General features: G+C 39.6%; 1 protein-coding gene across 3 annotated transcripts in view; it reads left to right on the top strand.

Annotated features, from left to right (window-relative positions):
* COL5A2 (collagen type V alpha 2 chain) overlaps positions 1–25,215 on the top strand; it is a 188,475-nt gene that overhangs the window by 136,552 nt on the left and 26,708 nt on the right. For all 3 annotated transcript variants that reach the window (XM_075430219.1, XM_075430218.1, XM_075430217.1), the window contains 16 exons: positions 1,228–1,260; positions 1,897–1,929; positions 2,566–2,619; positions 6,559–6,669; positions 8,369–8,446; positions 10,538–10,582; positions 11,113–11,166; positions 11,787–11,840; positions 13,206–13,259; positions 15,641–15,694; positions 16,427–16,480; positions 17,703–17,747; positions 18,954–19,007; positions 19,870–19,914; positions 23,017–23,070; positions 24,661–24,759. In XM_075430219.1, coding sequence (XP_075286334.1) covers positions 1,228–1,260; positions 1,897–1,929; positions 2,566–2,619; positions 6,559–6,669; positions 8,369–8,446; positions 10,538–10,582; positions 11,113–11,166; positions 11,787–11,840; positions 13,206–13,259; positions 15,641–15,694; positions 16,427–16,480; positions 17,703–17,747; positions 18,954–19,007; positions 19,870–19,914; positions 23,017–23,070; positions 24,661–24,759 — 921 coding nt within the window. The remainder of the gene's footprint in view (positions 1–1,227; positions 1,261–1,896; positions 1,930–2,565; positions 2,620–6,558; positions 6,670–8,368; positions 8,447–10,537; positions 10,583–11,112; positions 11,167–11,786; positions 11,841–13,205; positions 13,260–15,640; positions 15,695–16,426; positions 16,481–17,702; positions 17,748–18,953; positions 19,008–19,869; positions 19,915–23,016; positions 23,071–24,660; positions 24,760–25,215) is intronic.

The following is a 25,215-nucleotide window of genomic DNA, read 5'->3' as shown; positions in this document are numbered from 1 at the left end:
TGTAGTTGACAGTGAATAACTGGGGTTTTGTATATATCGCTGAAGGATTGCACAAATACGAAAATACTCCTCAGCCATATTTAAATGTATGAAACCATGCTGAAAACAACTTTTTTGGCATCCTTTCTACTTTCCTTGTGGCAATCATTCAGGCCACCCAAGGCAGCTTGCATAACATCATGGCCATGTTTGACTCAACATGAAGTAAAACCCTGGCAAACGTTATGTGAGTACTTGTGAGGGTCCCTTACAAGAGGAGGCTCTGCAGGAGGTGGGTCTGCCGGAGCCCGGGCGTTCCACGGGGACGTCTGGTCCGGGCACGGATGAAGAACCGGGATGATGTGTTCTTGCACAGAGCCACACTTCTGTGGGCAGCATCTCTCACACGATGCAACCAAACAAAGAGAAGATCTATTCTTACAAAAGAAATTAAAATACATTCTGATAAATGTGCTTCTAAGGTAGTAAGCAGCTACAAGAAATAATTGGAATAATTTTTAGGTGTTCAAGTATTTACACTCACTAAAACCGAGTAGCTCTCTATGCAAAGGTAGAGTTTTATGGAAATAACTGGACTGAAAGCAGCGTATTATTACTTGATAAGTAAGGCAGGAAATTTTTTGTCTTGCCTTAATAAAGTGGTTACTACCAATAGGTCTAAACCCAGTTATTTCATGTGACATGTAACCATTGCCAAGATGTTCAGCTCAAAGAAAAGTCGCATGGCAAATGCGGTGTCCTTTGGTCTGAAGCTGTGAGAGATCATTTTGTATTCTGTCCCTACGCTGCAGATGGACGTGCAGGTTTTATTATGTCCATAGGTTTAATGATATGAAGTTTAATTTAATACCTTGAAGAAGTGGAATCTGAATGCTGCTCTGGGCTCTGCATTTCCTATGAATCAACTCATCCAATAACAGAACCACAGCATGTTTTCTAGTACTTAAATATCCTGGCAGTTTTTTAGTTTAACTCTTTGTTCAGTCAGTATGCTATGCAGTTAGAGAAAGTCTGTTAATTTATAGCCTTCATTTAATCAATGTCTATAGTCATATAAAAATAGCGTGGATTAGCTATTGCGGGTACTTTAATTTACTCGAAGTTGTATCTGTAAAGAAGTCTCAGCATTTGTCACGGTCCCAGGGATGATATTGGTGAAACTGGTACTGTGAATTGCACTTCGACTTGTTTTCTGCCAGCTGATGGTTTTGTATCTTTTTCCTACAGGGACAAAAAGGAGAACCTGGAGTAGTGCCGCCTGTAAGTCCATTTTTTTTTTTTCTTCATTTATCAGCACACTTTTGAAGTGTACATTTTAATGTTTTAAAGCAGAATTGCAGTAATTAAGGAAATAAAACAAAAAGGTACAGCCTAGAAATGAAAGGAGTGGAATTAATTATGCGGTTTCACGTATGTTACGTTAGAAATCCTGTCAGTTGCCTTTTGGGAAAAAATCTTACTGAGTTAAATCTGTTATAATCTTTACAGTTGAGAGTTTTGTGGAAGGATAATGGTAAATTAGTATTTAGAAAGTGTAGAGAGACTTGAGAAAACTGATAAAATAAATTGTCACTTTCTATCTTTGTCATCCTTTTCTAGCATGAAGACAAACAAAAAATCAAAAAGACTCAATCATTGTGATTCACGTCATTTTTTTTTTTTGAGAGTGACAATGATACTTCCAAGATTTTGCTGATGTTGCTTATAAAAAGACTCTAAACTGGAAAGAGATAACCAGTGGAATCTATTTATTCATTTATTTCCCAAAAAGCCTTATAACTTGACGGGTACTTTAATTTTCTCTCTCGCTATTTACTTTTCCATTACTGTAGGGTAGTCATGGCAAATATACGCAAAGAGTTGAGTGCTGACTTTAATTTATATTGCCTTGTTTAGGTTTCAGGAATACGAGGCCGCCCGGGACCAGCCGTGAGTACTTTTTGAACTTCTGTCTCTCTGATGATAGCGTTTCCTGCCACTTCTGTTTTGTATTGTGAGGATGGTGCGAAGGAGGACTCTTCTGTGCCTGTAGTGGGTGTTGTCTGCAAAGCTGCTGGATTTGAGGAGGCAGCAGGGTTGTGGGGGTCAGCCCATGCCCTAAGTGAAGGATGTGTGCCTGTAGTGCATGCATGCTGGAGGACCTTTGTGTGAGGTTGATGCTGGGGAATTCTTCTCTAGCAGGGACGTAGAAGGAGATGCAGTATGCTCCCCGGCTGTGGCTAAGCAGAGAACCGTTTGGGACTGGCAGGAAGGGCATCTCAAACCTGTACTTCTCCACCTTGAGAGCCGCCAGCATTCAGAAAACCTGTGCTAAATTGACCTGTGGAGCACGAGAGATGGAACCATTTTGTAGATCTCTGCCTCCTGGTTCTGCGCCTTTCAAGGCAATGTACAATTGAGAAGAAATATTGAATACTTGGTGATTGTAGCTGTTTTCTTTATGATGATGTGAACCCCCCCCCCCCCAAATTAATTTTCTAATAAGCATTGCATTTTTTATTTTCAGAGCTTTGTTAATCATTGGCTAGTTTAAAAGGTACTTAATATTTCTAATCTTTCTTATAGGGACCTCCAGGCTCACAAGGACCACGAGGAGAACGAGGACCAAAGGGAAGACCTGTAAGTTATTAAATATCTCAGAAATGAAGTGCTGGACTAACCTCAAAGGGTTAGATAGCTTTAGACTGTCTCCGTGTCTTCTAGAGTTACCAGAACTTTCCTCATATTTTCCAAGAATCAGTTAACAAACAGAAAATACATTTATAGCTCACCATTCTCTAGGTAGATTGAAAGCTGAATGTTTTGAGATAATTGGCAGAGCTTTAGCAGTATTTCCACTAAAAACTGTACTTTCTCAACAGTTACCCAAAGTAGTGTCTGCGAGCAAGGCTTTCTCCAGGGTTTAAAAAAAACAAAACAAACCCAGCACAAAAGAACAAAACTGGAACATCACGTTTGCCTGTTTAAGAACGTGCTGACTTTTTGCTTGTTACTACTGTGCGTCAGAAGCGGTGTGAGCTGTATGGCTCAAAGTATTTCAGAAAAGACAAAGCTCAGGAAGTTAGCAGGGTTAATATGTGACTACATATGTTGGTATGCTGGTGAATAATCAAGATTGTTCAGTGGAAATAAAAACTTCATAAGGAAATTTCAAAGTCTGCATGTGGAGAACCACAGAAAGGGCAAAAGGGAGTGCTGAAAATACCAAAGATGACACGTTCCAGTTGAAAACGCTGGGTCAAAGAACAGAAGCTGCTAAAAGCAGATTTTGAAGAGTTGTATCATTGTAATTCCTCTGTGGGTATTTTCCTATCCCTCAGGAGAGAGCAAGCCAACGCTGAGTTTAGGCATAGGCCTGGAACTGGCTCCTTTCTGCTGTTGCTGCAGTGAGTGCCTGTTGTCCATAGATGGTAATGACACTTCTGAAGCGGTGGAGTGTGAGCCTCTTTGAGACGGATGCCAAGCCACTGCTGCTCTCCAGATCACCATAAGACATTTGTCTGATGAAGGAGTATTGAGATGCTTAGAACAATTCTGGGAGCAATTGTGAAATCTTGTGGTGCGCAGAGGAACATCTGTGTTTATAGAGGTGTCTGAAATGCTTTCCTAATGTGCAATGTTATCAATGAGATGCTAAAGAATTTCTGATTCTGTGCCATGCGTCCCTTGCATGTCTCTATAGAGTGGTGGCTGCCAGCACCTACAATATCAACAGGCTGTAAGTAGTTTGGAGTTCCCTTGACACAGGTTATTATACTGCTTTCAAGGAGTACCAAGGGATTAGGAACTAGTCAGCCCCTCTGAAAATGTTATGTCAGAGGTTCCGGTGAGCTGTGTGAACGTCAGAGTGTAGGTCTGAGACTGAAGAGCACTGCTTTAGATACAGAGTGACTGCTAGTGCAGGATATTTTGTATGTAGTTTCTGCACTGAAAACTGGAACAGGCTGCCCAGGGAGGTGGCTGAGTCACTATCCCTGCATTTACAATATCCCTGTATTTAAAAGATGGGTAGAGGTGGCACTTAGGGGCAGGGTTTAGTGGTGGACTTGGCAGTGTTAAGTTTATGGTTGGACCTGATGATCTGAAGGGTCTTTTCCAACCTAAATGATTCTGTGATTCTATGAAAAAACAAGTTACCTCACACCTGCAGTTTATATTACAAAAACCTCTCTGCACGTTGTTTGCAGTTTGTTTAAAATGCTTCATGGAGCAGGTAACCTTGTACAGACACTCTTTGTACCAGTAGTCTGGGTAAACACGTTACTGACTGGTGGTATTACAGATCCACTAAGCACATTTCCAAGCTTTTTGTTTGCTGCTTTGGATTTTTTTTTTCTTTTTTTTTAAATGGGTTCCTACTGACTGGTGAGCGGAAGGAGCTCAGCCTTGCTCTGGATCTCTGCCTTTTGCAACAGCAGGATCCTCGGATGTAAAATGAATTCAGGAGTATTAGCATATTTTTTACTTCTTTGTTAGTGTAGGGGTATAGCGTGTTTGCGTTTGCAAAATGCACCTGGGGAGGGGCAGTGTTGGAGCATGATAGAAGTTTTAGGTGTTCACAAATGATCTTTTGAAGATAGAAAATAAGCCGGAGCATCCTCCCAACCACTGCTGTGTTCTGTTTCAGTCTGGATGTACACTCGATGGTAGTTGCAGTAGCAGTTACAACAGATAGCAGTTGGAGAGAACTCCAGGAGAAGCAGAGCCTGTGGTGGTGGTGGGAGCAGCAGCCGCAGCTGCGGGCCGGGCTGAGGGAGTTGCGTGTTTAAGCGGTGCCACCGCGTGGCTGACGGCGGAATGTCTGGCTTTTTTTTTGTTAAACCCTGCTGACCTTGAGCTAGGGAAAGAAAACGAAAGGGCTTTTTAAAAAGCACATATAAATACATAAATAATATAAAATAAATAAAAGTATAATCAAGATTTTATTAAAAAACCCAGAATTGGTTATATACCAGTGGTTAGTTGCCACCTACAAATACAAACACGCTTTTTGGGGACTTTTTGGAGTGGGGGGTTGCAGTGTTGCTCTTGAAGCAGGTTGATTTTTGGTGACTCAAAAGTAGGTTCTTCTCTAAAAAGAAACGAAAAAAAGATCTTTTTCTGTGTCAGATTTTGTTAAGGTGTCTTGGTTTGGATGTTGAAAATCGGCAGTCCTATTAATGCTTGCTTAATTCCTTATAGACAACTGGTTTGTTTTCTGTAATGCTTAGATTTGTTTTCTTTTTATTTTGAGAACGAATGAAAGAAGATAACTCATTCTTTTCCTCCTTTGGACAGTATGCACTTTTACATTTGGCAGTGTGTACTGCTGTTTATAACACAAATATTAAATAATAAAGTTTTCTGCTAGAACCTTCTGCTTCCGTCCAGCGAGCAGAAATCTTCTCATTTGTTTCAGAATACCGTCTATTCAAATCTCATTCTGCAAGTAGGGGTGTGTGTGTACATGCGTATCTGAGAAGAAAAAGATTTTCCCCTGATTGCTAGGCTCATAGGAATTTCAGACCATGAAGACAGAGTGAGAATTATCTCCTTCACTGGGGGTTTCCAGGAATCCTACTGGCAATGCTACCCCAGTGTAGCCCTTTCCCAAGGGAATGCGTTTTCTTTAGCATGCGAACCATACTAGTTCAGACATAAATTCCAGTGCAGTGTGTCGCGGGCTGTGAGGAAACGCAGTCCTCATCTCATGGAAGTACAAACAATCTGTCTGATTATAATTGTGGTGGTAAAGATGACTCACGGAGCCAGGCTTCCCAAGTGTTATGGTTAAGGATCCTTAAAGTAGAAGAGCTCGTTAGCAGAAGATTTTTCCTCACCGTAGTCAAGCCTTGTATTCTAATGAAGGAAGCAGTAGTGACAAGCACTTTAAAGTCTGTACTTATGATTGACGTATATCTTTATTGGCCCTGTTGCTATTGATTTTGTTCCACTAATGATTTATTAGCTGCTTCTGTATTTAGTTTTAGTTCTGACACAAGATAAGATGAATGCAGTTTAGGGATCAAAGGTAGGTGACCAAAACTGGAGCAATGGAGTGGCCTCCTAGCCTATTCTGCAAATGTTAGTTAGAGATAACATCGACACCAAGGGAGTTACTCTGCATTTTTGGCAGTGTAACTGCGTTGAGAATTCAGCAATAGTGTGAGCTGTCTAAACCATTCGTGATGTCAGGAGGCTGTGAAAATCCAGCCTATTACTGGAGTTTCCTAAGCATGCGAATGTATGTACACATATTTGAGAAGTAAATTCATGGTATTCTGTATTGTGTGCAAAGCCAAATAGTTTTTCAGGAATAGCGTACGCTAGTATGGAATGATAGGAAGCCTCAGCCTGTGAGAGAAAGTACTGCACTCCACTTGTGTCTGGGATTTGTGACTAATTTTAGCCAGTGGATCTCATCTGAAGGTAGGCACAGGTCTTAGGGGATGTTGTTTGTCTGAAGATCTTTCTGTAGAAACACAGATTATCGCAAATGATGCAGTTGTTTGCCAGTTACGATGATTTTAATGACTACCTTTGCACACTGTTGGCATTTCTGATTTATTTTTTTTCTAGGGTCCTCGTGGTCCTCAAGGGATTGATGGTGAACCCGGTATCCCCGGCCAGCCCGGTGACCCTGGTCCTCCAGGCCATCCTACACACACAGGACCAGATGGACTAAGCAGGGTAAGTTTTAAACTTGCTTTAGTAGAAAGTGAAGTGGGTGCTGGGCCACATCCACATGATACAAAGAGTAACTTCTCTTTGCCTCAGTGAAAGTAGAGTGCTGTGCCCACAGTTCCTGTCTCCCAGTGATGAAGGGACAGCAGCTAGCGGCAGTGCAAGTTCTGCCAAAAACTGGGGCAAGCTGAATGCGAGAAACCTTGGAAAGGACACACGTATTGCAATGGGTTTTAGCGTCTAGAAAAGCCAAGGTACTGAAATCTAAAACCCTCAGTAGGCTTCCGTTACTTCCAACCTGACTTAAACCCGAGGGATCTGGGCAAAAATTACAGGGAAACTGGTGTACCAAAGTAGGATTACAGAAAAGAAAAGGCAAGATGAATTATAAATAACAGAATAATTATTAAGAGAGTTTAAAATGTGGTTAAGTATATTTTCTGCTGGAATTGTTCAGACCAACACTGAGAAGATTAATGTTTGTGAGAAGCAATGCTAACAAGATACAGGCAAGGTGTTCTGCAAGACTTCCCCCCCCCGTGTAACAGTAATTATGATTGATAATGCAATACATTTTTGAATTTCTCAAGTATATTCAGTTACATGTTCATTGCAGTTTGGAAGATACCCGTTTTGATTTCTCACTCCATTGTTCCTGCAAAGTTCCTGCAAACAATAGCGTTATAGTGACAACAAGCTGAAATATTAATGCTAGGCCAACAGCTTGTGAGTTTGGGCAGCATTTCTTGCTTTAACCACCTTTCCAAATAGTCCTGAATCCAGCAGATTCAGCCCAAGTAAATATCTTCAGCACAGAGGAATCCCTTAGAATCCAGCAGCACCAGGATGGCTGTCATACCACCATTCTTCATAGATTTCCACAGAAAATGTGAAAGAATAGGTGTGGCCAGAGACCTAAGACATTTTTGGTTTGTGTTCCTGTCTCTGAAGTTAGGCAATCTTCAGCCTTGCAGAAAATGTTTGGGGACCAATCTGATGTGGAACAAATATAAATCTTAGAAGACCTGAATGCACATTCATGCTGTTGCTCCTTCTCAGCCACTTGTATGCTCTGGCCTGCTGCGAGTGAGGGTCTGATTTTGAAAAAAGCAAAATAAAACTGTTGATTTCAACAGCTTGCAGGAGGAGGAGGGCACTGCGGGTTCTCCCTGCTCTAACTCATTTGTCTCTGTGAATTGGCATGAACAGCAGTGGCCTTCAACTTTGCTGGATGAAGGCAACACGCTTAATAATTCTAATTTGAAATCATAAAAGCAGCTATATTTCCCTTTACTTGAAGATATTTCTGAACTTAAAGCACAGTAGATGAAAACAGCAGAAAGGCGTAGAAGATATGAAGGAATATTGCAGGTGAAGTTAAGGTGTGATTTAAACTTGAAGGTAGTGAAAAAAATCTAATTTCATAGGAGGCTTTCCTCATTTTGGGTTGTTTTCTCTGTTTAATGTTCAAGTGGGAGCAGAGTCAGAGTAGTAAACAGACAATATGATGCATTCAACTGGTCTATGAAGCCTTAAACCACCTCAAATTTACAGGAAAGACAACTTTTATTTTCATGATTACAGAAGAATTTAGTTCTTAGTGCCGCAAAGCCGATGTAAACAATGAAGATTCAGTTGCATGGATTTTTGCTTTATGAACCATCAAAATGACTGGCAGCTACAATCACCCACCTTATTTTTGCAGCCATTTTCAGCTCAGATGGCAGGACTGGATGAGAAATCTGGACTTGGGAGTCAGATGGGACTGATGCCTGGTGCAGTGGTAAGCCCAGATTAACCTGGTACTGTAGAATAGGGTGGAAGTGGAGTGCGTGTGCAAACACCCAAAGGGGCATTCATCCTCTTCAACTTCCTATGTGCTAGAACCTGGATGTACAGTATATTCTGGTGCAGGTTTGCCCAGTACCTGGAAAAAAGTGAAAAAATACCCTTCTGTTCAAGTGAGAGCTTTTTTTTCCCCACCTCTAGCCTGCTTGTTGTCTTTCTTCCCTCCTTCTGAAATGTAGCATCTACTAGCAGTGAGGTACAGGAAAGAAGAAAGCTCCTGATCTTCTCATATCTTGAGTCACTGCAGAGTAACTGAAAAATGTCAGGTAGAATGCAAAGCGGAATAAACAAATACATATATTTGAAAGCTTCTTTTCACGTTGTGACATCAAAGGTAGTTATTTTTGGTAGTAATTTAAAAAATTATTTCTGAAAGCAGCTGTCAACTGAAAGCTGTGCTTGTTGTTATGACAGACATTTCATTTCTCTAGTGGGTCCAGTTTGATCATTGGCATCTCTCACTGTGCAGATAATGCCCTTTCCTTTTACTGCACTGGGGACTTCATGGTAACACTGAAATTTGTTACCGTCTGTGAAAGCTGTTTCACCACCCTAAGCTATCTCTGCTAGAACTCTTGGGGTAGGTTTTGAATATTATCCCTTTTCACTACATGTATTTATCACATTGGGATAGCTTGAAGATATTGCTGCCCTCTTTGCTGTTATTTTTAACATTCATTCTTAAGGAAACCATCCTTGAGTGTTTGTACTGTCCAAGAGTTTGCCCACCTGATTGTTACCCCTCCAAGTCCCCACCAGTAACCTTCAAACTCGGTTTCAGTATGGTTTGAAAGGTTCTAAATATAATCTCATATTTTGCCTCAGGATTAATTTTTGCGGTGATTTCTTCAAAGGACTTTCCTTTTTTATGGATGTTTCTCTTCAGTGAATTTGCGGTGTGCACCTACAGTGACTTGTTCCACAAGGCTGTCCTGCTTTGTTGCCTTCCATTGTTTTCCTTAATCCTTCCACTCAGTCTGTCTCAAGACATCGCGTCTCTTCTACTGCCTCTTCTTTTAGCGTTCTCAAATATGATTTGTTTTAATATTAATATATCTTTTAAGGTATTTTTCAATATCTAGGCCTCTCTAAAGCCTTACACAAAGTCTACTAAAGTCAATTGGCACTCACTCTCTTTGGGTTGATTCATCACGTTCTGTAATATCCTGTTTTCTTTTGCATGTAAACTGAGTAACTGACAGTCATTCAGCTGAACCATTGTTTGTTTGTTTTTAATGTTGATTAGAATTTTTAAATGGCCTGTTACTAACTCTTTCACATTTGCTTTGTAAATATTAAAAATTAATGAGTTATGTGTGAAAGCCGTAGATCTTGAGCCTCTGTCAAAACGCAAGTTATTGTCTGCTATAGATATTTTCGTATTGCTGTAAGCAAGAGAATTACTTTCAGACAAGATTATGTTTATTTCATGGTGCGAGTTCTGATTAAGCACAAGATTTTTCCTAAAAATCCCATGAAATTTTTTACGAGGAAATCTGATTTTTCTGTAACACACCACAATCATTTGGAAGCTGTTTTGGTGGTTTATATGATTCATGAAAATATGTCCTTCCATTGCCGCTTGTTGCTGCTCACGGCTGAGAACAGCAGCATGAATTTATTTTGTCATTGATTCCATTATGAAATCAGTCGTAGTGATGTGGTTCCCTTTAAGGGAAGACTTCCCCTCAAGTCTGTTCTATTCTTACATTTTTGCCGTTGGAGCTATGCAGGCAGCCCGGTTATTCTGACTGATTCCGGAGACTGTGAGGTTCGAAAGCAAGCAAGCCCATATTTTCAGCTGCTGCTGAATTTACGCTGCTGTGGCTTTTTCAGTTTGAAGATTTCAATTCTGTCTACTTTTGTATTTCATAACATCAGTCTTCTGAGTAAAAGCCTTTCAGAAGGTTTGACCATAGAAAGGTGATCTTGGAGGTCATGATCAGGCCATTTTGCTGTCTTTGTGGGATGAATGTCACTTGGGGAAGGGTGCTTTCCAGTGTGTAACAAGTTGTGTTTTCAATAGGGTCCAGTGGGTCCAAGAGGTCCTCAAGGTCTCCAAGGAAAACAAGTACGTACTTCACCGCTGGGGGTTTAAGATAGTTGGCCAGAGACATAGGTAAAGTACATAGTAACTGGTGTGTGTGGGCATCTCTGGGGCAATGGCCATCTTCAGTGGCATGTGGATGAGTGCATCTTCATCTAGAGGTGAATCTAAATGTGCTGCTCTCGAGCTTTACTCCAGATGTACTCTATACACAGACATTAGCTCAAAAAGAACAATTTATTAGACCTTTGATGAGGCTTTAAGCCAACACACATTTTTTAATGAGGGAATAGCAGTGAAAATGGTGACTGTTCTGGTTTCAGTGTTGGCATGGTGTTAAGTTTCCAGTGGGATTTGTGTATGGCACAGGACTTACCTAAAGCTTGAGGGATTTTAGTATCCAACTTTCACTCATTTTGCGATTTGAGCTGGTTCTGAATTAGAATCCAGACTGTCTCATGGGCTGTGATTTTCCTGATGATGGATTTTAATTTATAACCTTATATTTTTGCTTTTTGGCGTTTGTAACTCTATTCATCTTTGGTAAATTTTAGGGCGGTGCTGGCCCCACAGGCCCACCTGGTGAACCTGGGGATCCAGGACCTATGGTAAGACCGATAAATACAAACATTTCTACAACAAAAATTACAAACAATATATTATACCTCCTTACTTCAGAACAGATTTTTTTGTGTGTGTTTTCTCAGCTGAAGCTATTAAGTAACTTCAGTCGAGAGTTGTGGTGTTCAATGCATATTGTCCTCAATCAGCGAATTTGAAATGCTTTGAATGTGCATAACAAGGATTGTAGTATAAACAATCGTTATTACTTTGCCAGCACAGACCTGAGGATGGTTAAGCACTGCTAAAACCATACCTGGTAGTGTAACTTACACAAAGGATGATGAGAAGATTTTTTTTTTTGGAGGTGATAAAATGATTCAAAAGTAAGAGCAAGAGCCAGAGATTTGGAACAACAGCAACTGTGATTTTTAATGTATTTCTTTTTCTCCTAAAGAATCATCCATCCTGTGTTTTTATAGAACATAATGCAGGTTTCTTAGGGGCAGAATGGGTAGAAAGAGCACCACAAAATTAAGGAAGTGTGCTTAGGCATAAAAACATTCTTTTTCTACATCAGTTTTTATAAAGCCAGACTTTGAAATGGAGCAGATGGATATTTTAGTGATGGCAAATTGATTTCTCGGCAAATACATTTATTTCTTAGGGTCCAGTTGGTTCTCGTGGACCAGAGGGACCTCCAGGCAAACCTGGTGAAGATGTAAGTTTGTTATTCTTTGTATATTGTTTTATTTTTAATAAAACAAATATTGGCATCTTTGAGACAGTGACTAACCAGCAGACGTGCCTGTTGTAACTACTTTTATCTATTTACTTTTCTTTGTGATCATACTCCTCATTAAGTGCAGTGTCATAACTGTAAATCTTAGCAGTCCTTTTCAAAACCCTCCTTTGTTTTCCTTACATGTCACCATCATACCTAAGGTTTAAGCACTGGCACTTTATTATTTCTTGCCTCAGCCAGTTCTTCAACTGAGATGTCTTTCTTGAAATTGAACATAATCAAATCCCCTCTCTTTGGGAACACATGATGAATTAGAAGAACTGTAATGATAACACATACCTGGATCTGGACAATAGAACTTTAGTATTTAGATTTTTTAAAAAGTCTTAATAATGTATTATATTCATAACAAATTTTATTACTCTGTCCATGTGTGTATACATATATGTAAGATGTATGTATTTGCAAAGCACACTAAATCCATCTGAATTGTAATTTATAACTTGGAAATAAGTTGAAAACTGCAGATGCCGGATATTTTAGTATAAAAATTAGCATAGCTTGTGTAATAGCTGCTTTCCCATTAAATTGTACAAAAGTTATAACAATCTTTGGAAAGAGTTAACTCTCAGTGCAGTGAAGCCAAACCTTGATACTGCTCTAAGAACTTCTTCCGTTTCCGATGTGTGCATGGATTCCTTTAATTGCATTTGTGAAGCACTTTACCTTCTCTCTGTCCAGAAACTATTTTTCTGAAGCCTTTTACATTCCTGCAGGCCAGAGTCCTGGATGTATTTGGACTGATTGATGCATATAAAGTAATGTTTGGTTGTGACTCTGGAGGATTTTGAATAATGTTTGAAATATGATTATTTGGTTCTACCATATTGTCTTACCTGTTGCATCACACAGAAAATAATCACTGACCTAGAATGAAATTACGCACATTTCAGAACATTTGAACAGAAGGAGAAGTAACAAGCTACAATGCAGACAGTTTTAGATTGCTATTCCTATGGATAATTAAAGTAATTTGACTTTGCATGCGGATGACAAAAGGTTGCCTCATTAATTGCTAGGAAACCATCTTGTGATGCTGAGATGCATTTTGGACTTGGTCTTCGGTTCCTGCAATTTGTTGTTAAAAACCTTTTTTAAATTAACGTGTCTAATACACATTGCCAGTCATGTGTGCAGTTGATTGATATCACTGAAGTTGTTACAGTAAAGGGAAGATATGTAATGCTGATGTGAATATCCTCATTTGTTTGAATGGAAGAATTAATGAAGTTAATTTTCACATTTGCTATTTTCATCTGTTCCTTTTCTTTCTTTCCTTAGGGTGAACCTGGTAGAGCAGGACAATCCGGTGAGCCTGGATTTCCAGGATCTCCAGTAAGAGCATGATTATTTACATTTTAGCAAAAATGATCATACTTACGTCATCACTGTCTCTCTTAATAATGAGTGCAAAACTCTGCCACTCAGTTTCTGAAGTGCTTGTGTTAGCTGACCAGAATGATCCAGATCAGTGTGAGAGCTCAGAATCAAACAGGTGATTCAAAGGGCCTCGAGTTAACCCTGAGAGTCATTTCACAGGCGCACGTTTCAGCTGTTCCATAGGTGAAATACGCGTACAACAGATGACAGTACATACAGGTTGTACTCCATTTCCCAGTATTTCACATAGTCATTCACGATCATCTGCAGAAAGTGCTCTGACACTATAAAATGAGGTCAGGTTGGGGTGGCACTGTTTACCTTGATAGCAGTCAGTCCGAGGGCAGGGGAAGAGGGGATTATATCATAGATGTAAATAATTTATTATTATATATATTTTCAATATGCACATGTGATTCAGGGATATATGTACTTGTAATGCAGAGGATATTTGTCATGGTTTACTCTAGAAATAAAACAAAACAGATATATCTGCTGATAAAATGACATCATTTTATCATCTCACATAATTTTGGCCCATATTAAGAGTTCTACCTTCATTAGTCAAGTTTCTGTACGTGGAAGGGAGCTGTAGTGTGGCTGAAAAGGGGACAGATAAATCCCAGAACTGAAGCCACCTGATACACATCATCTCTGAAGCTGCCTCCTTTTCTTTTTAAGTGTCCAGTTCTTGCCTGGAAATTTTATTAGCAATTGGAGATACGATCTCTTGGAGAGAGAAATAATTTTTTTAAAAAGGCAATGTTGTTTCCTAAGCTTTCCTCCTAATTTTTATGGAGTAAAGACAATGTTTTGTAAGCTGCCTGAGGCAAAGGTAGTCTGTGGAGTATTGTTCTGTTCAGATCAAGATGTTTTGCTCGATAAAATAATCTTTTAGAAGACTTTCTAATGAAGGAAAGAAATAGTGCAACTGCACACACACACAAAAATCTCATGAAGAGTTTGCTGCAAGTGCCTTGCGCTGTAGAGAACACCACTGAATACCCTGATAGTTTATCAGTGACAAGGCCCGTAGGCTGCTACGGAGATACCTGATGGCTGTTTCTCCTTGTTCATGATTTGCCTCCTTGCTGTGTGACTTGTCCCATGTGCGTGCTTCATCCGTTGTTTGCTCTGGTTGTATAAGCTGATATACGTATACCACTGAGCACAGGGCACATAAATAGTTTTTATGGGCTACGTTCAGTCTAGACAAGCGTAATTTGTACAATTTCCAATTTACGTGCAAGACCTTGTATGACAACAGAGATCATTCTTCACTGAGAAACTCAAGAGTGTAAATAATTTCAAGCAATCTAATATATTAATCTCAGAAATTTCATACCTTTGTAAAGTAGTTTTCCCTTTAGGAGTCTGCAGACTCTGGAGTAATTTCCCACAGAACTTTATGATCAAACATTACCCATATAACTGACTATGGGGAGACAAAGACCTTCCTTACGTTCCTTGGTGCTAACAAGGAAGCAGCTTGTCTGTGTGTGAAGTTCTGCTCTAATGCTGAGATCTCAGATGTTCTTTTTCACTCCTCTGAATATCAGTGTTGTTTCATGATGCTTCATTTTCTATAATGTATCTTAATGAATTTTTGCTGTGCTGAAAGGTATGTACTGTCATCTTTTTGAGAACTTTGGGTCAGAAGTACCATAAAGGAAGAAATGATGCATTTAAACAGGTCGCTGAATTGTTGTTGTCCGAGAGTGTGAAGGTGTTGACGTGATTTCCATTACAAATTCATGGGACTGATATTCTAACACGAGGCACCTAGCTCCCTTCCATTACTTAGCCTTTCCTGAAAGAGAGGTCAGGAAACTTGGTAGGAAACAAAGTGCAAGGCAACTTTGGTTTAATTGTTAAAGGTGTTTTAATAGCAGTTGTTTATCATGCTACTTGACTGACATATTCTGGAAGAACATTTACAATTTGCGGTTTGGTCTCAATTTCTATTTTATTTTACATGATAGCTCTGAGTTTTGATCTCTGTTTAATGAAGGTTTCTCCACGTTAAGCTTCAAAGCTTGATCTACTGCTAGTCATTACTTCTATTTGAGGTTTGATCATGCACCGATGTAAACAATAAGGCTTTTAATTTCGGTGAAAACGTGCGTAACGCTGCGACTGTCTAACTTCATAGCATGTAATGCTGTATTGTCTGTGACCTGCTCAAATGCTGTGCCTCACTGTATTATGTCACCAAGGTGAAGAGATGTTGGGAGTATTAGTATTAATGCTGCTACGCTCTTCCCTGTTAGCAGTATTAATGCTAGGTTTATCAGCAGATATAAAGATTTTATTTGTTGGGTTTTTTTCTTACTTAGGGGGCTCGAGGCTTTCCTGGTGCTCCTGGTCTCCCAGGTCTCAAGGGTCACAGGGTAAGAAACAAGATTTTCCCTCTACTTTTAGGTGATGTTTCCAGGCAGTTTCAGTATAAAGACACTCAACTTCTTTTGCATTAGTGATGGATTTGACTACGCTCCTAGTCCTGCCAGTTACGGCAGAATCACTGGCATTTGAGAGAAAGAGAGCCTTGCAGAAAATGAAGGCTATTCCCCTTTAAGCTGACCTTTGTATTGTATTCTCTAGTGCTTTCTTCACTCTGTTTTCAAATGATCTGGGAATCTGGAAGGAGCTTGCATGAGCCCTGCCAAGCTTCAGGAGGTACAAACCTGACAGTTCTCTCACTTTGTTGGCAAGCCTTGCGTTAGGGTGGGGAACTTGCGAGGTGGATATGTTTGCAACATGGAGTGATTACAAATTACCAAGTTTTCTGGCCAGAATTTTACTTCAGGGAGGAATAAATAGGTTTCCTGTGGCTCAGAGCCTCCTCCTTGTTCTTTTAGGATTTTTTTTTAAATGTTCTTGTTTTAAAAAGGAAACTAAATCCAAGGAAATGTACCTTGTACAAATGGTTTCCATTTAGGAAATGTTTAAAAACTTTATTCCATCTGGGTTTTTTGTTCTTTATTTTTTTGCTTGCTTGCTCTTGCCACCTCGGATCCATTCTTAACACTTTAGAATAGAGTTATTTTAACAATCGTAGTAGGATTGCTATGTGTGTGTACATATATAAATATAATTTCTCCATATTTTTATAACTCTTACAGGGATTGAAAGGACTTGACGGTCCAAAAGGGGAAATGGGAGCAGCTGGAGCAAAGGTATTTTCATGGCCCCAAACAACTAAATGCTTAAACATGTTTTCTATAATGCAAACTTAATGAAAGATAATAGATCTTTCGAACACAGCTCTGTACCCTGTCAGTGCTCCTTGTATGGAGTGGAGAGGCTACATGGAATTGTCCATTTTTCCTGTCTGTTTGGTCCGTGTAAACCGCCGTGCAGTGACATGTCTGGGCTTTGTACAGGGAGAGGGTTCAACAGTGCCAGTCGCAGTTGCGGCTGGGGCTCAGTTTTAGGCCTGTAAGGTGTCACAAGGTGATATGACTGTGGTCTGCCTGTGACACCTGTGTAATACTGAGGACAACAAAGTCTGTGAACAGAGAGCCCAGGCACACCTTGCAGTTTTCCACTTGGCCAGTTTCTGGTTCTTGTTGGCTTTGTACGACCAAGCTGAGAGAGGAGAAGCAGTTTTCTAACATTTTTAATGTGATACAATAAAATGAAATAAAGCAATGCATAGCTAAAACCTGACTTTCCTCTTTTGATTATCATACTAGAGACTGGCTTCAAAGAAACAGGCATTGGAGAAGAGAGAATATATTTTATCAGACTGACTCCTTTTCACCTAACAGTTTTATCCTCTTAGAATTTTTGAGCCTCGCTGGTCCTGCAGCACCCTTACAGCTTCAGCTCAAAATAGTGGTAGCACAGGATAGCCAGCTGGAGACAATCCTTTCAAGATAGATTAAAAGTTCTTTTGTGAGAGCATAGAACACTTTTTCTCCAGGCTTTTCCACACTGATCAATGCTGATGCTGAAATATTTTGGCCTAGTGTAGAGCAGTAATCACAGGTGGGACAAAACTATTCGTTTAGATTAAAAATGTAGTAAATGAGGTCAATCTTGCAAAATCTAAATTGAAATGTGAAATCAGGAGAGTTTGTATAAGAAGAGATTTCTTCGCGGAGATTGCCTACCACTTTCTGTGGAGGCAACGGCAGCGGGAGACTTGGTAGCAACAGTGCAGTAGGTGGTGAGGGCTGTTAGCTGGAACAGGTTGGAGTTACCTCTGCTTCCCTGAGAGTGTGTAAATGTGGCGTTTCCTGTCAGCACGGTGAACAGTGCCTGTGATCCACACGGGTGGCTCTGCAAATTTGCCTCTTGGCTTTAGCGTAAGCACGGTGGGCAGGGAGGGAACATGTAGCTCCATGTTCCTCTAACCTTCTTCCTCTAATGGTGTCCTTTCACTTCCATTTCTAGGGTGAATCCGGACCGACGGGTGCCATGGGTGCAACGGGTCCTGTAGTGAGTGTCGTGTGCATTGGCTATTACAGAAATACCTTGAAGATTGTAAATGCTATTGCCAATAGGAATTTTAAGGTTTTGATATCCATGCTTGATGCCTTGAAACTGAACTTTCTCTTAAGGCTTTGTGTTCAATTACGCTAGCAGTAAATTTGGTCTGCTGTAAGCTGTTATTCATCACAATTCACAGTCATAGATAATAACGGTAACTCAGAAGGCTGAGCAGAAACTGGAACGTAAGTATGGTGGTTATTTGCCTACTCATGTAAGTGTTGGGTGAAGAAATTTTTTTTTTTACATGTTGGTGCTTCATGTGGAGTTACTTCAATATGAGAAAAACTGGATTAGGTTGCTCTGAGATAGAAATGGAAGAATTTAGGTCAGAAACCATGGACAGAGGATTTTGGAGGTTATGGTGAGGACAGACACACACGACGTGGAAATGAAACCAAGAAACTTTTGCTCAGAGTAGTTTTCATTCAGATGTAGGTTTGGACAACTGTATACTTGTGAGCAGTGTAAAGTACCAAAAATCGACCCTCAGCAGTGCTTTGGGAAGTAAAGCACCTTTCTAATATCAGATAATGAGATCTCTCTGCAAAGCACTATCTTGTGTCGTGCAGAATGCAATATCTCTGAAGTAGAACCTAGTTTGTGAATGAGCTGTAGTAAATGAGATTGCATTATTGACCCTGGTGAGTATACGTAGAATTTACTCTCCTGTGTTTAAAAGTAGAAATACTGTTGGAACAGGAAAAGAGAAATTACAGTCTATTAGATTTCCACTGGGCAAGGCTGTGAGGCTGCAAACATTTATGTAAGCTGCTACTTCTTTCCTGCTGTAGGACAAGATAAGCTACACATGCAGGAGGTAAAAAAATAACTTGGGTCTGTAACTGTAGCTCACATCATCTGTCCTTATCATGCTTGTAGTCTCAGTGAACCTAAGCACGTTCTTTTCAAAGAAATGAAGAAGACTGAGCAGAAAATCGCTGAAGGGCGATACAGTGCAAAACTTAGTTGAAGCAAAAGAAAAGTCAAGAATGTTTAAAAAAAAAAAGTAAAAAGCAAAGAAAAAGATGAAAAAAAGGGGATGGCGTGTGTTCTTTCCACTGTGGGGGGAAAAGTCAAGTGAACTATGTAAGCGTTTTTGTTACTATGCCACAATGAGCTCCTAAATAATTGAGTTTTTGTTCTCTCCTCAAGGGACCTAGAGGAATGCCAGGAGAAAGAGGTCGAATTGGACCACAGGGTGCCCCTGTAAGTGGGATCTTCCTGCTTTCCTTGTGATTCTTTGCTTGTTTTGCTTAAATTTAAATCCCTGAGCCTGAAAGTGTTTATTCATGTGACTGCTAGTCAGTTCCGTGGTGAGTTCTGCTGTAGCTTAAGAAAGTTAGGGCCTGAGCAAAGTTTTGTGGGGTGAGAGCTTTACTGTGAATTTCAAAATTCAAACCCACTTTTAAATGGAGAATGCTAGCTGCATGGTAATTTCTCATACCGGATGTGCCCATGAGGCCAAGTACCCTCACAGCACTTTTTATGTGTTCCAAAAATTCCTTCTTTGTTTCTGTGAAATTTCTCGAGAGGCTATTTTCACCAAAAATTACTGAACTAGAAATAATACGTATTGATTTTGTGTGGAAAAAAGTTTAAAATTAAAATTTAGACTTTTAATTTAAATTAAGTCTTATAATTTAATTCCAGATAATAAAGCTGTCCTCTTAAAAATTATTTTGCTTTTCAGCAACAAGAGGGATTAGCCTTGACATGACATCATATTTCAGTAGAAATTTCTTTCTGTTGCTTTATGTCCAGTGTCAAGTTTTGTTTTTTCTGGCATTTCTCCCCGTGACTTTTATGTGCTCCGTTTATGTTATGTGCTCCATACAATTACACTGTCAAAATTTTGGCCTCTCTGAAAACAGAGAAATCCATTTACTTGAGGGGGAGCATAATTTCCTCCAGAAGTTTGCCATACCAGTGCTTGGACGGCTCTGCCATTCAGCATTTCTTTGATCACTTTAGTATGTATGGTTGTTACAAAAAATGATAACCATAAATAATAATAAAAAATTTGTTGGAGTTCTTATAAATATTCTGTCTTGTCCATTTTTGTATCTAGGGTGGACGTGGCCAGCATGGTATGCCTGGGAAGCCAGGACCAATGGTAGGTTTCTTTCTTAATCACCTATTTTTTTCACCTTACATTTGCCACTTGCCTCTTGACACTACCAAAAGAAGCACAAAAAACAGTTGGCAGTTGCTGGTAACAATAAATGCACCTGGAATTATCTGTAAGCGATTCCTAGTTCTACTCATCATAGCTTTGATGCTGTCCTCTGAGAAACCATGCTCTGTAGTTTGCTTCATCTGAAGGTTTTAATTTGCAGAGGGAGTAGGCTATAACATCTTCCCTGGAGGGGTGATGCTTTGCTGCTTTTATGAAGTGTGGTCCATATTGTAGGGAGAAAAGTGTCTTAAAGATAGACACTGTAATATAAAACAGTTTATAATTGCGTATTCGCTTCCTTCACATACAAAGTTGACAAAGGAGGTTGCCCCCATTCTTAGCAAGAAGAAACGTCGCTCGCCGACAGCAGAACTTGCTACCTGCAAGTGATCCCTTACAGAACATGTACAAGATAGCGTTTTAATGATGGGCAGTCACACACTGAACTGAAGAACCTGAAGCCTGTGTGTGAATGTCTGCCACGGTAAGAAAGCCTGGCACGCGTGACTGTGGTGGTTCTCACACGATTGCTGCAGGGCTGAAGATGAATGACTCTGGTGATTTAAAATCTGGATGTTGGTACATCAAAGGGTGATGGTTTGAATCCTAGCATCCAATCTCAAAGTGCATTTGCAAAATGTTTTTGAGTCAATTTACATGAAGAAATGTGTTAGGAAGACAGTGGGGTTACTCACATACATACAGTTAATTACTTGTTTCTTTTTCTAATGAAAGCTTATGATAATGTTGTACTGTTTGTGCAAAGCCAGCTTCCACCTTAAAAATGTGATTTTTTTTTTTTTCTTTTTTTTGAAAGCATTAATTCTGGGATGTGGTTGACAGTTTCTGCCTCTTGATACGGCCAATGTGGACCTTTACCACTTTATGATATTTAACTTTAAAGGCAAAAAAACCCCAAACCCCAAAACAAACAAAAAAACCCCCTTCAAAAGCCCAAACCACGCCCACCCGCAATTAAGCTTTCATTCTTTACATGCTCTTTGTTGAATAGTGATATGTCTTGAGAAACATTCATTTACCTGTGTCATCTTAATGAACAGGCTGTTTTATTACAAAGTTCATTAAGAAATAATTAACTGTAATGGAAGCTCAAAAAATGAGTGTAAGTGTCTGAAAGCTGAAAACCTCTGTTATTTAATGTAGCATGAAAGAAGGGTAACTTGTAAGAACAAACATTGAAACAAAAGATTTTTCAGTATCGAAAACAAGTTATAAAGTTTAAAACAAGCTGGGTCCTGAGCTATGAAATTCTATGTGGAGCTTGAAATTTTTATTTGGTGTAATATATGATCTTGGCCACACGGTACATGGTAATTGGTTGGCTCACAATTTTGGTAAAATCCCATGTAGTGTCGCAAGGGCGATGCTGGTACTTAATGCATATGTTTATTCATGGAGGAAATGTTAATGAAATGCATTGTTATTTGGCTCAGTGCAGTGTATACCATAATTCTGGGATTCTTCCTGCAGCAAGACAGAGATTTGGCAGACATTTATTTGTGATCCATTAAACTGGGACATAGATTTTAAAAAATACACTTAGTGAGCTGTTACGTCAGTTCTTTAGAAATCCGGTGCAAGGTCATGGCAGAAATGTTGTCTGTAATTAATGCTCAGTGGGACAGATTGTTCTTATTAGGTTTGACAGTAGAGCTTTATTACACAGGACATTTTTTCGCAGTATACATCATATTTTACAAACAGAGAGAAAATTGGGAAAAGATAATCATCTGGGAACAGCGTTGTAGTGAATATTTATAACCACTGTGTGCCGCCATCTGGAGAGTTTGTAATGCAGTAGAAAGGTCTTCTCCTGAATGTCTGGTTCAGCACGAGAGGCATACAGAAAATGGAAATGTATAAATTTACTCTAAATCCCTTAATTGGAAGTCTTTTCTGTTTAGCAGAACAAGGCTTGCGCCATGCCCTGCAGGTATATTCAAGCGTATACACTTGAAGTTTCCTTTCTGGTTTGGACAATCTGCCCCGTAATGCAGCCCCAGCTGTTTGCATCCTTGCCCAAACCTCACGTCCTCGCAGCCACGTGAGCTGCACTGACACTCTGCAGCTCAGCGCCCCGAGAATTTGGCTCTAGAACCAGAAATAGGGTAGCTGCATCCATACTACGGTCTGCTCAAGCTGGCAGCCCTGCTTAGATACAGCATCGACTGTCGCCAGGCACGGTGCTGTTTGGGAAGAGCTGCGCTGGCTTGGGGAGGTGGAGACGTGCCTCTGCGCAGCGCTGGGTTTCGTGGTGTGCCGTAACCCACCCTTTCCTCCGCTGCCTCTCCCAGAAGTACCTGCCTGTCTCTGAACAAAGATCCCGGCAGCGTACGTCTTTGTCTGTGCAGCCAAGAAAATGTGATACAAAGTCTGTGTTTTAAAACTTGCAAATGAATTTAGCTGTGAATTTGGGAATCTCAGTAGGGCAGAAGAGTAGGAAGCAGGGCACATAGTTGGATAGCCTTGAATTATGTTTTCACTTGTGTTAATTAGCCTCAAAAATCTGGTCTAGCAGCTCAGCTGTTTCAATGTAGATGTAGCTCTATTTTCCTAGGTTACTCTTATAAAGTTTAAAAGAATTGAAACTCCGCTTTGCTACATTCTGTAGGACAAATTGTGATCACTTAACGAATATCTGATCTTTTCATTACCATACTACAGTAGCATAGATATCAGAATATGACATTTTGTTAAAAACTAAAATTGAAAAAACAATTGCTATAATAATTGCCAACTGTGTGCCCTGTGATTTGCGCATTAATAGCTGGATCAAGAGCTGTAACTTTGCTGAAGTCAGTAAACACATTATTAAAATAAATACTGCGCCACGGTTCCATAAAATGTATGCATATAACTTAGAAAAGCGGTAGTTATAGTTTTTTGGTTTTGTTATGAACAAATGTTTTATGACTAGAAAATACATTTAATCCCAGAACCATATTTACCCAGTGATTAGGTAATAATCTGTGCCATTTAAACTGCAGAATTACAGCTTTGTGTGTCTGTCTTCTATAGGGCCCACTTGGCATAACTGGTTCTCCGGGTTTTCCAGGTGCTCCTGGTGTAAAGGTAAAAAATAAAATAAAAATACCTTTTTGATATGTCTAACAACGCAAAACTAAAAATTGTGTTACGAGACCACACAGAGTTCAGGGTGACGTGTATCTAGTTCTGTAAGAGATGCTGTGAAATCAATCTGTTGAAACCTTGAGGCAGAAGATAGAAATCACAACCTAAATGAAGCGATTGCAATTCACTACAGCTTTCACTTTTGCTTGAGCTAAGGGCTGCTTACAAGATGACAGTCGTGCAGTGCCTCAGGAATCATGTCCGGTATATTCAGAGAATAGTGAGATGCATTATTACAAGTTAAGTTGCAAGGACTAGTCTAAGACAGTATGGAAGCAGTGCCTTCTAGTGCTGAAGCTTCCAGTTTTGGCCGAGAACACTTTTTGAGATGACCTAGGCTGGTAAGGAAAATGCTTGAACCCCAACAGAGATGTACCGCAGTTCATCACAACAGAGCAAATGGTGATTACCATTTGTGGGACTTCCCTATCTTGTTTTTCAAGAAAGCGCTCAATTTTTTTTTTTCCTAGCCTTAGGAACATGTCTGCAAAGATAGAAAAGACAACTCATACAGCTTGCTTATCCTTCTCATACTTGCCCTCCACCCAGTTGCTCCTCTTTGATCCTTTACACTCCTAAAACATGGTAGGAAAACATTATACAAGAAGAAACTCTCAGTCAGTAAGGTAGCCAAATTCAGCAGATGTTTTGTGCTGTTGTGAAGCAACATGGATGAAACAGTTTTTGGAAATAAGCCTTAAAAAGAGTATTAACGTAATGTATACAATAAACGATAGACCTTCTAGTACATGTCATAAAATGTTTTGGTATGGCTAAGCACTACTTCATACCTAAATAAATGTTTGGAGAAGCTGCCACGTGATGAATCAATGAAGGCGTTTGAAAAGGAGGAGCTACCTTCAAGTTCGATCGTCAGATGATGTAAAATTGGAATAGCTGCTTTGAACTCATAAAAGCTAAGCAGACTGCGCAATGGGGATGTGGACTTCAGTTATGAAAATGTGATATTAACCACCAGCAGTTCCAAAAGGCAGATTTCCTATATAAAGATAAAATTCAAAGGAGATGCTGGGAGGAATTCTTTTATTGGAGCATCCAGTCCAATCTTACAGTGATTTTATATTTAACATAGTGCTGCAACAGTGAATTAATCTGGACCCTGCAAAAAAACCCCAGATGTGTTATAATTTCTAAATCTTAAGCCTCAGCTGTTAACAAAGCTAGAAAGAAAGTTGTCAAATTACAGATACATAGTGGGATTTGGGAGAGATGTCTATCTGAAATATTTGATCGGATCTGGTCTGCTGGATACAGTGCTGCTTCTTTGTAGAAAGTTTCCTTCTCCTTGTTTATGTTGAGGAAAAATTATGTTTGTACTTTTAAAGTTTATGTTCACATAGAAGTAGTAGAAGGAGAATTAGGTAAGCAAAAGTATATCTTAAGGATAATAAAATATTTCAAAACCTGAATTGTTTTTCTCTTGTAAACTCAGTATTCCTTCTTAGTTACTTTGAAGCGCTGCTTATAGAGCAAAATAATCTCAAGCTGTTTTCTCATGTGACATCGTAGGGTGAAGCAGGTCCAACAGGTCCTCGTGGTCCTGAAGGTCCTCAAGGACAAAGAGGTGAAACAGGTCCCCAGGGCCCAGCTGGATCTCAAGGTCTTCCTGTAAGTACATCAACTTGAGTTCTGCAGTGCTCAGCTTGCGCCTGTTGCCCCTTTATAGGGGATATTACTTCATAGGTACCGAGTTTTGCTCAAACTTCTTTTTTCTCAGGAAAGGAAAGGCATCATTCATTTGTTTTGTGCTTATTTTGTTGAAAGTAACTTTTCATAATTTAATTAAAACAACGTGGAAGACTGGAAGTTACAGAGCCTGATACAGTCTCAATCCTACAAGTACTTTAAAGCCTAAGCTGAAACCTAGGGTCTTAAAGATGAAAAGTCACATTAATTTGCACACTTTTTACTCATATTAGCATTTGCGCAAGTTGATCTTACATTGCTGTGTTTATTTAATAGCCTTTACTGTCTGGTCTTGTAAAGTGGGTAAAATAACTATCATCATCTGCTTTTGTTATCAATACCCTCCTCACTAAAATAAATTTTAATGATTGGTACATT

This window comes from Opisthocomus hoazin, chromosome 9 (assembly GCF_030867145.1).
Source record: "Opisthocomus hoazin isolate bOpiHoa1 chromosome 9, bOpiHoa1.hap1, whole genome shotgun sequence".
Lineage (NCBI taxonomy): Eukaryota > Metazoa > Chordata > Aves > Opisthocomiformes > Opisthocomidae > Opisthocomus > Opisthocomus hoazin.
Note: the sequence above shows the minus strand (reverse complement) of the source record. Positions and strands in the feature narration are given on the sequence as shown.